This window comes from Oryctolagus cuniculus, chromosome 13 (assembly GCF_964237555.1).
Source record: "Oryctolagus cuniculus chromosome 13, mOryCun1.1, whole genome shotgun sequence".
Taxonomy (NCBI): domain Eukaryota; kingdom Metazoa; phylum Chordata; class Mammalia; order Lagomorpha; family Leporidae; genus Oryctolagus; species Oryctolagus cuniculus.
Genome location: NC_091444.1, coordinates 63606796 through 63621505, shown reverse-complemented (window position 1 = coordinate 63621505; position 14710 = coordinate 63606796). Strand labels below are relative to the sequence as shown.

Below are 14710 nucleotides of genomic sequence, written 5' to 3'. Positions count from 1 at the left end.
AGGCAGTCCATTGCAGATCCTTGGAGCTCTCTGTCTTTGAAACTCTGTTCACTGTGGTTGCTTGCCTCATGAATTGTAGCTACCTTAGTCTCCTCAGTCTCTAAACTCTGTGTCCAACTCAAGAATCCCATGGTAGTCTCTTAAGTGGTCTTCCTTCCCTGTGTTGCAGCCTGGATATTCTTTTCTTGCAATAAGCTAGAACACTATTAGCTATCACCTTACATGTTTCCCTTTTCTGTGGGGCTGCTGTACTCTGAAGCCTAATATTTAGCATATGAAAATCCTTGTTTCACTTACTTTGCACATTGTTGAAGAAGGTTATATAAATCTGGTCTTAGTTAATCACAAAGCAGAGCTCTCTTACCTTCCCATTTAATGGAAATCTCCACTGGATATAGAATTTTAGAATGCCCTCCCCCATTTTTAAATACTTACAAGGACAAGCATTTGGCCTAGTAGTTAAGGTGCTGCCTGGGGTACCCACATCCCATAAGGGAGTCCTGGCCCTGCTTCTGATTCCATCTTCCTGTAATGCACACTTTGGGAGGCAGCAGGGGATGGGTAAGTTGGATCCCTGACATTCACATGGATGACCTGGATTGAGTTCCTGGCTCCTGGCTTCAATAAACCAAGAAACAGCCTTGGCTGTTACAGGAATTTAGGAGTAAACTAGAAGATGAAAGCTTTCTCTGACTCAGGGGAAAAAAAAATGTTTCTTTGTCCTCTTGTTTATTTTGTCTCTGGAAAATCTGAGAGATTATGTTGTATTTTCCTGTTTCTGTAAAGAGATTAAGATTTCGGTCAGTATCACAATCATGAAGCTAGTCACTTTTGCTTATTTTGCAGCAATTTCAATATACTTTGAGTTTTTTAAAATGTATTTATTCAAATGTTTCAATTGGAGTTTGTTGAGATATTTAGATGTGTGCTTTTATTGTTCTATCCAACTTTAGAAAATTTTCAAGTATTGTTTGCAAGTTCCTCCCAACCCCACTTCAGTGATATATGTTAGACCCCTTGATTTTCTCCAACAGGTCATTGAGACTTTGTTTTTCAGGTGTAATTTATATAATGTCTTTTTTTGCTGTGATTTCATGTTCATTGATCCTTTCTCTTGCAGTGTCTAATCTGTTGTTATTCCCATCTGGTGACAATTTTACTTCAGATGATTTGTTTTATCTATGAAGTCCATTGTTTCTATTATTTTCTTTTATTGCTGCTTTATGTTTATGTACTATTTTGACATGAGTGTCATTAACTTCATTATCTTTGCTGTCTATTAATATATTTCTAATGGCTGATTTTTCTCCTCATTTTGAATCTTCCTGCATTTTTTCACATCTGAAAAATCTTGATTTGATGCTAGATCATTTGTTTTAGAAGAAATTTTGGGTTTTTTAAAGGTTGTTTTCCTGGCTTTATTGATGTGTAATGAGCAAATGAGAGGCGCTCTGGCACAGTGGGTTAAAGCCTTGGCCTGAAGCGCCCGGCATCCCATATGGGTGCTGGTTCTAGTCCCGGCTGCTCCTCTTCCATTCCAGCTCTCTGCTATGCCCTGAGAAAGCAGTAGAAGATGGCCCAAGTCCTTGGGCCCCTGCATCCACGTTGGGGACCAGGAAGAAGCTCCTGGCTCCTGGCTTGGGATCAGCACAGCTCCAGCTGTTGCAGCCATCTGGGGAGTGAACCAACAGATGGAAGACCTCTCTCTCTGTCTCTACATCTCTCTGTAACTCTGTCTTTCAAATAAATAAAATACATCTTAAAAAAAAAAAAAGAAAAGAGAGTGTGTAAGTGTAGGATATACAGTGTCATGATTTGATACATATATATATTATAAAATGATCACAATTGAATTAATTAGCACATTCATAACTTCACAATATTTGTGTGCATGTGATAAGAATACTTAGATCTACTGTTAGCAAATTTCAAGTATACAATGCAGTCTCATTAACTGTTGTCACCATGATATTCCTTAGATCCCCAGAACTTACTGATCTTGAAATCAGTAAGACTCTGGTCCCTTTGATCAACATCTTACTGTTTTATGAACACCCCCCACCAACATGCAGGAAATGTCGCTCTACTCTTTGTTTCTATCCAGTTAACTTTTTCAGATTCCACATGTAAGCAGGATCATATAGTATTTGTCTTTCTGTGTCTGACTTACTTCATTTAACACAGTGCCATTCAGGTTCATTTGTGTTATTGCAAATGGTAGGATTTCCTTGTTTTTAATGGCTGAATAATATTTCCATAGATATATCATATTTTCTTTATATAATGTTCATGTCATTGTTTATTTCTACTTCTTAGAATAGATATATCTTCACTCTTGACTTCACTGCCATGAATAATGTTACAATGAACCTGGGAGTGTACATGTCTCTTTTAAGCTTTGATTTCTTTTCCTTCACTCATATAACCCAGAGGTGAGATTGCTGATCGTATGGTAGTCTTATTTTTAACTTTTTGGAGAACCTCGATACTGTTTTCCACAATGGCTGTAACAGTGGACTTCAACAACAAAAGTGCACAAGGATCCCGTCCCCCTTTTTATGCATCATCATCAACACTTATGTCACTTGTTGTTTTGATAGCAGCCATCCTAAGAGATCATAGTATCTCATTATGGTTTTGATTTGCATTTCCCTGATGATGAATGATCTTGAGTACCTTTGCTTGTACCTATTGGCCATTTATATGACTTTGGAGAGACTAGTCAGATCTTTGACATATTAATTGCTTTCTTTGGGTTTTATTACTGTTGAATGCTAAGGCATTCCTTAGGTATTTCAAATATTAACCCCTTATCAGATACAACAGTACATCAATTGCAAATACTTCTTCCCACTACGCTGCTTTTTCACTCTTTTTTATTATAACTGCCCTGTAGTATGTCTTGAAATTTGATATTGTGATGCCTCTGGCTTTGTTTTTATTGCTTCAGATTGCTTTGGCTATTTGGAATCTTTTGTGTTTCCATATGCATTTTGTGTTTTTTTTTTTTCTAGATACGAGAAGTTTCCTTGGTATTTTGATTGGGATTATTTTGAATCTGTAAAATGCTTTGGGTAGATTGGATATTTTGTTGATGTTAACTTTTCCAATCCATGAACCTGGAAGATTTTTTTTTTTCTCATTTTTGTGTTGTCTTCTATTTCTTTCCTTAATGTTTTATAATTTTCTCTTTCCTTCTTCAGATACTATGTTCTTGATTCCTTTATTATTTCACTTAGTACTGCATCTCAGTATTCTGTACTGTTTATTTTTCCTGTCCTGATAGGTAGTAGTATCCTGTGACTCTGTACCTAGACGTCTTCTCAGTTTTTACTGAATTTCCAGGTTGTACTTGGCTTCTTTGTTTTTAACTATGTCCTCTGTATAAATGACTCATGTTTAGTTCCAGAGCTGTGTTATTAAATGTTAGTTTAAATATCAGCACATCAAAATAAAACCCATTGCTTCTCTGTCTCCATCCTCATTCTTTTCTTCTGTGCTGTTGGCAGCAAATTCTATTCAACCTCAACGTTGATGATGTCTCTTTTGGCTCAAGTGGTATAGCATAGGTCTTTCTAGAATATTGATACTCTTGAAATGTTTGTCACAGCCACCCTGACTGATGCCCCAGCTCTTATCCTGCTCAAATGCAACTTCTTATGTTACCAAATGTACCAAATACTGAAACATGTTTTGTTTTATTATAATTGCTATAGTTACAGTAGACTAGTTTGTGTATCTGGTTGTCCTAACCAGATAGTGATATCCTTGCAGCTTAGTACCACTTCTCCCCTGTCTGCATCTTTTCACAAAACTCGTATGAAATACGATTATTACCATATAAATATGATCATTACCATTTTTGTTGCACTTTATGAATTGTTTAGCTGGCTGTATTCTCAGATCTTTTAAATTGATTTCCTAATTGCTCCAGAGTTGTCTTTCAAAATGTATGGTAATTTTAAAGCCTGGAATCTTTTCACACTCTCCTTATCTGTGGAATGAAATTCACACTCATATCATGGCAGTCAACTCTCTTACCAATCTGGCCTTTTTTTTTTTTTTGCCCTGAATGTATATTGTTGTTTAGCTACGTGTGTTTTCTGTGGCACAATGAGTTAAGCTGTTAAGCTGCAGTGCTTCCTACTCAGCTTCCTGCTAATGCATCTGACAAGACAGCAAGAGATGGCCCCTGCCACCCACATGGGAGATCAAGATGGAGTTCTTGGCTCCTGGCTTTGGCTTGGCCCAGCCCTGGCTCTTGTGCCCATTTAGGGAGTAAACCAGCAGATAGGAACTCTGTCCCTGTTGCTCTGCCTTTCAAAAAAATAAAACATTTTAAAAAAATTGCAGCTCTCTCTTTGTTTTTAATCCATATGTGTGTCTCCTCAATTGGGGTGGAATTCATTAATGACAAGGATTATGTCATTTCTTTTAAAGTACATTATTAAAGTATGATTAATATAAAAACTATATTTAAAGTATGCAATTTGATGAGTTTGGAGATAGATGTACGATCATAGGACTGTCAACCACAACCAGTGCTATAAATATATGTGCTTAAGTTTTTTTTTCTTTTTTTTTATTTCTATGTGCTTAAGTTTTAATCACCTGGGCCCAGTATTTGGCCTAGGGGTTAAGAAGTCCCCATCTGATATCAGAGTGACTGGGTTCAATTCCCAGCTCTGGCTCCCAGTACCAGCTTCTTGCGGTGTCAAAGTGAGAGAGGAACCAAGTTACGGCTTGAGTAGCTAGATCCCTATTAACCTACATGGGAGACCTGGATTGAGTTCTTCCTGGCTCCTGGTTCCCAGCTCTTGCAAGCATCTGGGAAGTAAAATCAGTGGAGAACAATCTGTCTCTGTCCCCAGTCTTCCCCCTCAAATAAATAAATTTTTAAAAAGTGTTATCAGTATAGTCCCTTTTTCTTTTTCAGTACCAAATACAGTGATTTAAAAATAATTGATGTTTACTAAAATGAGTCAGGAATTCAAAAGTTGGTTCAAAATCAAGGTGGAAACTGAGGAGGACTATCTAGACAGGAGTAGAATTAGGAGAGTTCTATTACGACAGTCAAGGAATATGTTTTTAGAGAGAAAGAAAAAGGGGAGGGAGGAGATGGGGAGAAATAGGTGATGGTCTGAGCTCTGGAATAACAAGAAGGGGTACAGATAGTGAATAGACCATTGGATTTGGCAATAAAGAACTTGTCAATCATCTTAACAAGAGTAAGTTTCCTAAGTAGCAAGGGTAGTCATCAGATGGCAGCATTTTGAGAAATAAATAGAATTCTTCCCCTTAAATATATTTTTTAGCTGATACTTTTATGGAAATTGGCTGACAGACAAATTGAACATATATGATCTAAATAAAGATCTAGACTCCTGAATATATTATATTTATTTAGGGAGGCTCTGTATCTTTTATGAAGTGGATTATTTTAAGAAAATTTAAATATATAATTATTATTTTCTTCCCATTAAAAGGCTACTCTAACTCTACAGAAGGATCATAGTGATTCCTTCATCAGAATTACTGATATTTTATATAAAACATGGTAGAAATTATTTTAAATTAGAAATTTTTCAGTGGTCTTAGTGATGGTCTATATTCTTTGTACTTCCCTGTTCTTGTTCACATGTTAATACATTGATAATATATATCTGCCTTTTTTAAATGAATGTCTTTTTAAAAATCTACATTCTTGGATAAATTGGTTTGAATTTTGGCAAACTGTATTTGATCACTTATAAGACATATTGAATATTTCTGGAATCGAAATGCCTTTTGTGGTGGATAATGTGTCATTGTTTTAAAGTTTTTTTTCATAGTTTTAAATAATAATTTTTCTTAATGTTATATAAAAAGACATGGTCCCAGTTAGTGTCATTTTAGATTTTATTAAAATATGACACTATAGTACAGAGCATTAGACACTGCCAGATATTTTAATTTTAATATAGATGGTATTCTTGTTTCTCTTTCTCTCTCTCTCTCTCCTGTGCTAGTTGGTAATACACAGTTTATCTTAAAACAGTAACAGATTGCTGAATAGGAAAGGGGGAGAAGGAAGCTATAGGAAACCTGTTTTGTGTTATCTGAAATTATGACTGTGTGCAGAACAAATCTTGGTTAACCGTAATTCTTTCCAGTTTTGTAGAAGCATTCAGAGTTAGTGACCCATGTGAAGACATGTGGTTACCTTAGTTGCTCCATTTCTTACATCACATACAAGTATTGTGTACTTACCATGATACTGGCAAGGTACTCAGCACCATAAACCAACTTTCATTGTTGTTGGCAGATTTATTTTATTTTATTTTATTTTATTTTTATTTTATGGACAGGCAGAGTTAGACAGTGAGAGAGAGACATAGAGAAAGGTCTTCCTTCTGTTGGTTCACCCCCCAAATGGCCGCTATGACCAGCGCACTGCGCTGATCTGAAGCCAGGAGCCAGGTGCTTCTCCTGGTCTCCCATATGAGTGCAGGGCCCAAGGACTCGAGCCATCCTCCACTGCCTTCCCAGGCCACAGCAGAGAGCTGAACTGGAAGAGGAGCAACCGGGACAGAACTGGTGCCCCAACCGAGACTAGAACCCAGGGTGCTGGCGCCGCAGGCGGAGGATTAGCCTAGTGAGCCACGGCACCGGCTGGCAGATTTCTTAATATAGTGAAATAATATGACCAGGATTAATAGTCAATTCATAGTGCCTGAAACCAGCTTCTTCCTCGAGTATGTTGTTGAACTTGAAGATGAGATTTGGAGTTTGTTAAAAGCTGCTGAACGAAAGTGATGTGTATGGTTATAGTAAATACGAGAGGGCTTCCAAATGTTCTTGTAAAATTTGCTTTATCTTTTAATTCCATTTTTTCACTAATTTTTTGAAGCCTCTTCATGTGTGTTGACTATTGAAAGAGAAACCTTATACGTGGTTAACTAGGAAATGGATGAGCTTACGGTTTTAAATGATTACATGAAAAAAGTTAGCATTTGTGATTAATTAGTCTTACAAATATAAGGAGTATACACTTAGAACTATGAAGGCATACTGGAAGCTCCTCATTCCATTTTTGACATTACTAAAACAATTTAGAAATTAGTTTCTCATCATAGAAAATGTTGATTAAAACTCTGAAAATACTTCTAGAGATACCATCAATTAACAATTGTAAAATAAAACATGTTCGTATAAATCAGTTTAAGCGAATCAATTCTTGAAATCAATTGTAAATTAATTCGGTAGAAAGACTGCATCTATGCTTGTGTTCGTTCATTTTAGTAGTGTCTCAGTGCCTCATCCTGGGAAGAGTGAAGCAACAGTGAGTGAGGGAAGATGCTTTTTCCTCTGGTAACTGAAGGTTAAATGGGTAGCAAGCAGAATGCCTTAAACAAGATTGGTGTATTGATTAAAACGCTGATGTAACAGCTCGCTGTTTCCCCTTGGAAACCTGGAAAAGATAAGCCAGCTGCTGTCTAAGAGTGCCAGTGTCCACTGAGAGTACACTATCTATCATCACAATATGGTGATGAGAGGTGTTTTATGTTTGTGTTAATTTCCCCCACTAAATCAGTAATTATTACAATCCTGTCCCTGCTGTTTACCCTGCAGCTGTTTTTCCATTTGTCGAGAGAGCGGGTGTTCTCTGAGGACCGCACACGTTTCTATGGTGCAGAAATTGTCTCTGCCTTGGACTATCTACATTCCGGCAAGATTGTGTACCGTGATCTCAAGGTAAAAAAAAAAGTAATCAAAATTTGTTTTTGCAGAGACTATAGGGACAAACACAAAGTAATTACAAAGTTACACAGTTTTGAGAAAAGCAGATTTAGTTGGGAAAAAAAAATCAGTGTGTTTAAGTATTTATAGTTCACTGCCTTTGACGGGAAATTTCATTGACATACATGTTGTTCCTTGATGTCTGAGTTTTTAATGTGTAAAATGATTTCTGCTTGACTGTGCCCATGAAATATGATAGACTGTTCTGTAAATGTTAGAATTAGAGAAATGTTAAACATATGATTAAAGGTTAAATAACTTTACAAGTAACATTTTAAAGCAAATTTCATTATCATATCCTATCATCATGATGAGTTATGAAGAAACTTCTATAATAAAACTACAGGAAATAATATAGTCATTTTATTTTCAGTCTAAATAGTTATGAGTCTAAATACCTGAACCATTATAATATAGCCTTTTATTAATTTGTTTAATTTTCCACTTGTAAAACCATTGTATTTGTTTTATTGTTAACACTTTGAGGTTTGTTTTTAAAATTTTATTTATTACTTTTTCTTTTTAAGATTTTATGTATTTAAGAGGTAGAGTTACAGACAGTGAGAGGGAGAGACATAGAGAAAGGTCTTCTATCCACTGGTTCACTCCCCAAATAGCCACAATGACTGGAGCTGGGCCTATCTGAAGCCAGGAGCTGATAGCTTCTTCCTGATCTCCCACATGGGTGCAGGGGCCCAAGCACTTGGGCCATCTTCCACTGCTTTCCCAGGCCATAGCTGAGAGCTGGATTGGAAGAGGGGTAGCCAGGACTAGACTTGGTGCCCATATGGGATGCTGGCGCCACAGATGGAGGATTAACCTATTGCACCATGGCGCCAGCCCCTATTTATTATTTGAGAGATAGAGTTATGGCCAAAGAGAGGGAGAGACAGAGAGAAAGGTCTTCCATCCGCTGATTCACTCCCCAAATGGCCACAATGGTCAGAGCTGGGCTGATCCGAAGCTAGGAGCCAGGAGCTTCTTCCAGGTCTTCCATGTGGGTGCAGGGGCCAAGGATTTGGGCCATCTTCTACTGCTTTCCCAGGCCATAGCAGAAGTGGATTGGAAGAGGAGCAGCCAGGACTTGAACCGGAGCCCATATGAGATGTTGGTACTGCAGGCTGGGGCTTTACCCGCTGCACCACAGCGCCAGCCCCCATGCGTTGAATTTTTAAGTTTTTCATGAAGATTCCCTTGGAGCTGCTCAAGGCTGGCAAATGTGTAAAAGTCAGATAGTAAATAATTCTGGCTCTGCTGCAGCAACTCCACTCTGCCACTTCTCGTGGAAACAGTCACAGGCATCACAAAACTGTCCCAGTAAAAACTTTATTTAAAAGTCACACAGTGGGCTTTTTTTAACCACAGACTAGAATTTGCTGATCCCTGGGATAGTTCATACAAGATAATAGTAAGTCTGGTGACAGCCTTAGGAATTTATTGCTTATGTTAAGGGAATTGGTACCATAATGCAATTTGAACAAATTCTAAATGTTACGGTTCTGCTTCCTTAAAGAATAAATTATGTAAAAATCTTGAGCTCTTCAAATTTGAATCAGAATTGCTTTATTGATCAACTACTCATTCATTTAAGATTTGATTTTTATGGCCGTGGCATTGTAGTGTAGTGAGTTGAGCCACTACTTGTGATACCCAGATCCCGTCCCAGCTGTTCTGCTTTTCATTACGCTCCCTGTGGATGGCCCAAGTAGTTGGGTTCCTGCCATCCTTATGTTCGACTAGGATAGAGTTCTTGGTTCCTGGCTTTGGCCTGGCCCAGACCATCTGGGGAGTGAACCAGCGGATGGAAGACCTCTCTCTCTGCCTCTCCTCTCTCTGTGTAACTCTGACTTTCAAATAAATAAATGAATCTTTATAAAGATAGGGAAAGAGAGAGAAAGAGATACAGACAAATATAAAGATACATCTTCCATTTATTTATTTATTTGTTTATTTGTATTTATTGTTGTTATCGGATCTGCGCCGATCCGAAGCCAGGAACCAGGAGCTTCTTCCGGGTCTCCCACACGGGTGCAGGGGTCCAAGGACTTGGGCCATCTTCTACTGCCTTCCTAGGCCACAGTAGAGACCTGGATTGGAAGAAGAACAGCCGAGACCAGAACCGTCGCCCATATGGGATGCCGGTGCTTCAGGCCAGGGCATTAACCCGCTGCGCCACAGCGCCGGCCCCACACCTGTGATTCTTAAGTTATCTAATTACTTAACCAGTTGTCTAGATTATTTCAAGGTGTTCCTGTCATGTACTTTTATTCCCAGGGGGTAACTCTTATACAAATGTGTCTTTTTAAAACAGATTTATTTATTTATTTAAAAGAGTTACAGAGAGGTAGAGGCAGAGAGAGAGGTCTTCCATCTGCTGGTTCACTTCTTAGATGGTCGAAACAGCTGGAGATGTGCCGATCCAAAGCCAGGAGCCAGGAGCTTCCTCCGGGTCTCCCACACAGAAGCAGTGGCCCAAGGATTTGAGCCATCTTCTACTGCTTTTCCAGGCCATAGCAGAGAGCTAGATCAGAAGTGAGCAGCCAGGACTTGAACCGGTGCCCATATGGGCACTGCAGGCAGGAGCCTTACCCGCTACACCACAGCACTGGCCCACCAATGTTTTTTAATGTAATGACAGCGATAGGTAGTATGTATGGCAAATATGTTACTATTTATTAAAATTCTGAAGAAGCTATATGATACTATATTTCAGGGAAAAAATGAACATAAAGCTATAACACATCTAGTTTGGGGGTGGCCAGCAGTCTCAAGATCATGTGTGAATATATTTAGCTTGAAATTTTTTTATAATTAGGAAACGGTAGAATCCCGCATTCCTGTATCTGATGTCTATATGGAAAAATAATCCTACAATGTTTATATGTGTTGAATATAGATTTTTAGAAAGAAATCAGCTATTATGGTATGACAAAATACTGTTTCCAAGTATAGTTAGAGTTATGAGCTTCTCTCTTCCTGAGCCCACTCATTCCCTGTCTTATGAATCCTATTTGTAGGGAAGAAGAAAGGGAGGGATAGAAGGGGTCTGGATTTGAGGAAATGAGTTTTTTTTTTTTTTTAAGATTTATTTATTTATTTGAAAGAGTTACAGAGAGAGAGAGAGAGAGGGAGAGAGGTTTTCCATCCGATGGTTCACTCCCCAACTTGCTGCAATGGCCAGAGCTGTGCCGATCTGAAGCCAGGAGCCAGGAGCTTCTTCCAGGTCTCCTACATGGGTGCAGGGGCCCAAGGACTTGGGCCATCTTCTACTGTTATCTCAGGCTATAGCAGAGAGCTGGATCAGAAGTGGAGCAGCCAGGTCTCAAACCGGCGCCCATATGGGATGCCGATGCTTCAGGCCAGGGCTTTAACGCGCTGCACCACAGTGCCTACCCTGGAAATGAGATTAATTTTTGATGTAATGAACTTAAAGGCACAATATAGAATTAGTATCTTAAAGAATCCTAAAGAAAAGAATGTTTATTTGATTGCATACATTTATTATGGAGTGATATAAATAGGATAGTCTTGATCATTATTCTCTGTTAATTGATCTGTTTTCTTCATTAACCATTTCACATCGAATGAAATAGCATGTTGATATGTTGGCATTCATTACGTAACAATTTCTTTGCCACACTCTTTTTGATGATGGAATTAAATTTATTAAACTGCAATATAAAGTACCTACTTTATATATGAATACTAGCCATATAGTTAGCATATATGCACAGACCAATAATTTTATTCGTCAATTAGATTGTCTCTGCTCCCTAAGTTTATATTTTATGAACACAGATTAACTTTTAAAGGTCAAAAAATACATAGCATAAGGCAGAAGCTATAGGAATATATATCAGTAAAATATGGACAACATAAGAAACCACACAGTGCAATACAATTCCAAGTATTATTTGTATCCATAGCACACAGGATTATACATAACAGAACAAGAGCTTTTAGGTAGGATCATAGAAATTTAGAGCTGGTTCACATAGGTGACATCCTTCCAGCCTAGAAGCTTGTGAAGTGTCTTACTGAGAGTAGTGGATGAAATAGGTGGCACAGTCAGGATTATTAGAACTGTGAATCATAGCTCCTGCTCTCATGTTGTCTTTACTACATCTTTCTTTGCTTCCAGAGTTGAAATGAAGTCTAGATGGAGGGATATATTTGGATTAATTCCGGGAGAGCTTTGTAACCCTAAAATTCAAATGAAGCTGCCTAAGATAAAAGAATCAATATCCGAGATATATGTATGCCAAGATGTATTTAAAACAATGTCATCAAAAACTGATTTCACATCCGTTTGATTGATCTCACATTTTTCTTTGGCCTCAGTATTGATACCTGTGATTGTATTCAAATGCAAATCTGTTGGAGAAGCCTGTGGCAGCTACACTTCTCAAGTAAATCCTTACCTGTTTGTCACTACCCTACTGAACAGTACAAGCAAAGCCTTGCAAGCTAGGATACTTTATTAGTTTCTATTACCTCATAGATTACATACATAGCAATAGATAAATTGCTAAAACTTTTAATTTACTTTAGAAAGTAATATCAATATATATTATGAGACGACATTTTGTTTTATTAAGGACCCATTTTTTTTTTTTTTATTACTCAAGAAAAGCTAGGGTTTCTTCATGATAGTGTGTAAAAATTCAAAGAAATCTCTTCAGAGACTTCTCCATTAGTGCAGATGACATGTTAACTACTCTCTGCTCAATTCTTCCTGGCAAGTACCACCTTTCTTTCCCATGCCTATGCCCATCCAAGGACATAAGAGGCTGAACAGGGACAGTTATAAAGGTAAATGTGATAGATCCTTGAAAACATGAGGCAGTAATTTTTCCAAAAGTTTATGAGTAGAAGAAGGAGGGGGGGAAACAATATATAAATTGGCTCTAGGTTCTGTTTGTGGAACATTCAATCTTGTTTTCTAGGTAATCACAGAATATTTAACCATGCACACTGAAAGCTTGAGAAGCTCCCATCTATGTAGATGGAGACAATTTTAAGTTCTAGTGGTGGCACAAAGAGTGGCTTCAGAGACTGACTACAGTCCTCCCAACCTTCATCAGCTCTTCCATGTTCCTCTCAAGTAAACACAGACTTAGGCAAACGCATGCTGGCCTTGCCTGCTGTTCCTCCAGACACATTACCTGGCTTCTGCTTCTGCCCAGCCTGTCCCTCTGCATTCCCCTCATTACAGAGATTTTGTCTCATTTTATAAAAAGATTTTATTTACTTGAAAGGTAGAGTTGGAGTTCAATTGAGAGAGAGAGAGAGAGAGAATCTTCCATCCACTGGTTCACTTTGCAGATGGCTGCGACAACCAGGGCTGGGCCAGGCAAAAGCCTGGGACCAAGGACTTGGGCCATATCTCCCTGCATTCCTAGGTGCATTAGCAGAAAACTGGTTCAGAAGTGGAGTAGGTGGGAACTGCCACTTCAGTAATGGGATGCCCCAGTCACAAGTGGTGGTGGCATGACCATTTACACCACAGTGCCAGCCCCAGGAGCAAATTCTTAAGTAGTATGACAACCCAGCTGGGGTCTCCACTTTTAGGTATTATGAGTGCTCTTCCAGATTAGGAGGGTTGAAAGAGAAATGTTCCCTTCAGTATTCCAGCATATTCTCTTAATTCTGTGGTCATTCGATTCCCACAGCTCAGCTTGTAACATTTTGGCTCTTGAATGTGTGTGAACTTAAATCTGCAATGTGCAGAGTGGGAACTTTTTACAACCTTCATGGCCTGAGGCAGACTCAGTGTCTAAAACTGTGTTTGATGGACCTGTGCTCAACTCTGGGTGTAACAGTGACAGACCGACAGTGCTCATTGATATTGCCACAGTAATCATCAGAGCCCATAGGAGTGATTGTCTTTATTACTTTAATTGCAGTGTCAGTCATTTAAATTAAACAATAGGGGGTGTGTGTTTTATATGGAAGTTTAATACTATATCTAGGATTACATATACAGTTGTTTTAAACTGTGTGATCATTAGCCTGTTGCAGTTGGAGCCTTGTGGCCCATGTTCTGCTGGTGGGTGAGAAGTATGCCCAAGCCAGGGCTTCCCTCTGCCTGGGAAAGTGGTCAGAGGCACCTCCAGGCTGCTCTCTGTGGCCCTGAGCAGACTGCTGATCCAGGTGTGCCCTGAAAGTTTCATTTTTGTACTACAAAGTGTAAAATGTTGGAAAACAGTGATTAGGGATAGGTAGGAATTTTAGAGTTTAATTTTATTTTTTTTAAGATTTATTTATTTATTTGAAAATCAGAGTTACAGAGAGAGAGAGAGAGAGAGATCTTCCATCCTCTGATTCACTCCTGAGATGGCCGCAGTGGCTGGAGCTATGCCCAAGTCAGGAACCAGGAGCTTCTTCTGGATCTCCCACATGGGTGCACAGGGGCCCAAGCTCTTGGGCCATCTTTTACTGTTTTCCCAGGCCATAGCGAGAGCTGAATCGGAAGTGGAGCATTGGGACTAGAACTGGCACCCATAATGGGATGTCAGTGTTACAGGCAGAGGATTAATCTACTAGGCCATAGCACCAGTCCCCATAGTACTGTCTTGTTCCCGTTTTTATATCCGGAAGTATAGAGGAAAAATGAAGTAAAAACCTCCCATTTCTTCTTACACACACTGAATTATCCTCTGTCATATAACGCCTGTCCACTTTAACTGGACAAAAGAAATGTTACCAGTGTTTTGTGGAAATTCTATTATGATGTCTGCTGTATTTTGTCTCTCTTAAAAGCATGGAGTTTTAAATACAAGCCTTTAACTTACACAAATAGTAAGTGTTACCCAGATTTTTCTGTATAGTGTATATTCTTATAACCTCCTGTACGATGCCATCACTGCTTTTATCAGTGGACATTACAAATAAGCATGTTCTCCCACTTTGAATCTTGGAGACTAAAACT

The 14710-nt window shown here is 38.6% G+C and overlaps 1 protein-coding gene across 7 annotated transcripts in view; it reads left to right on the top strand.

The window, feature by feature from the left end:
• AKT3 (AKT serine/threonine kinase 3) overlaps positions 1-14710 on the top strand; it is a 307020-nt gene that overhangs the window by 239940 nt on the left and 52370 nt on the right. For all 7 annotated transcript variants that reach the window (XR_007909725.2, XM_070055614.1, XM_051820802.2 and 4 more), the window contains one exon: positions 7612-7734. Coding sequence is in view for 6 of the 7 variants with exons in the window: in XM_070055614.1 (XP_069911715.1) it covers positions 7612-7734 (123 nt within the window). In the remaining variant the exon portion in view is untranslated. The remainder of the gene's footprint in view (positions 1-7611; positions 7735-14710) is intronic.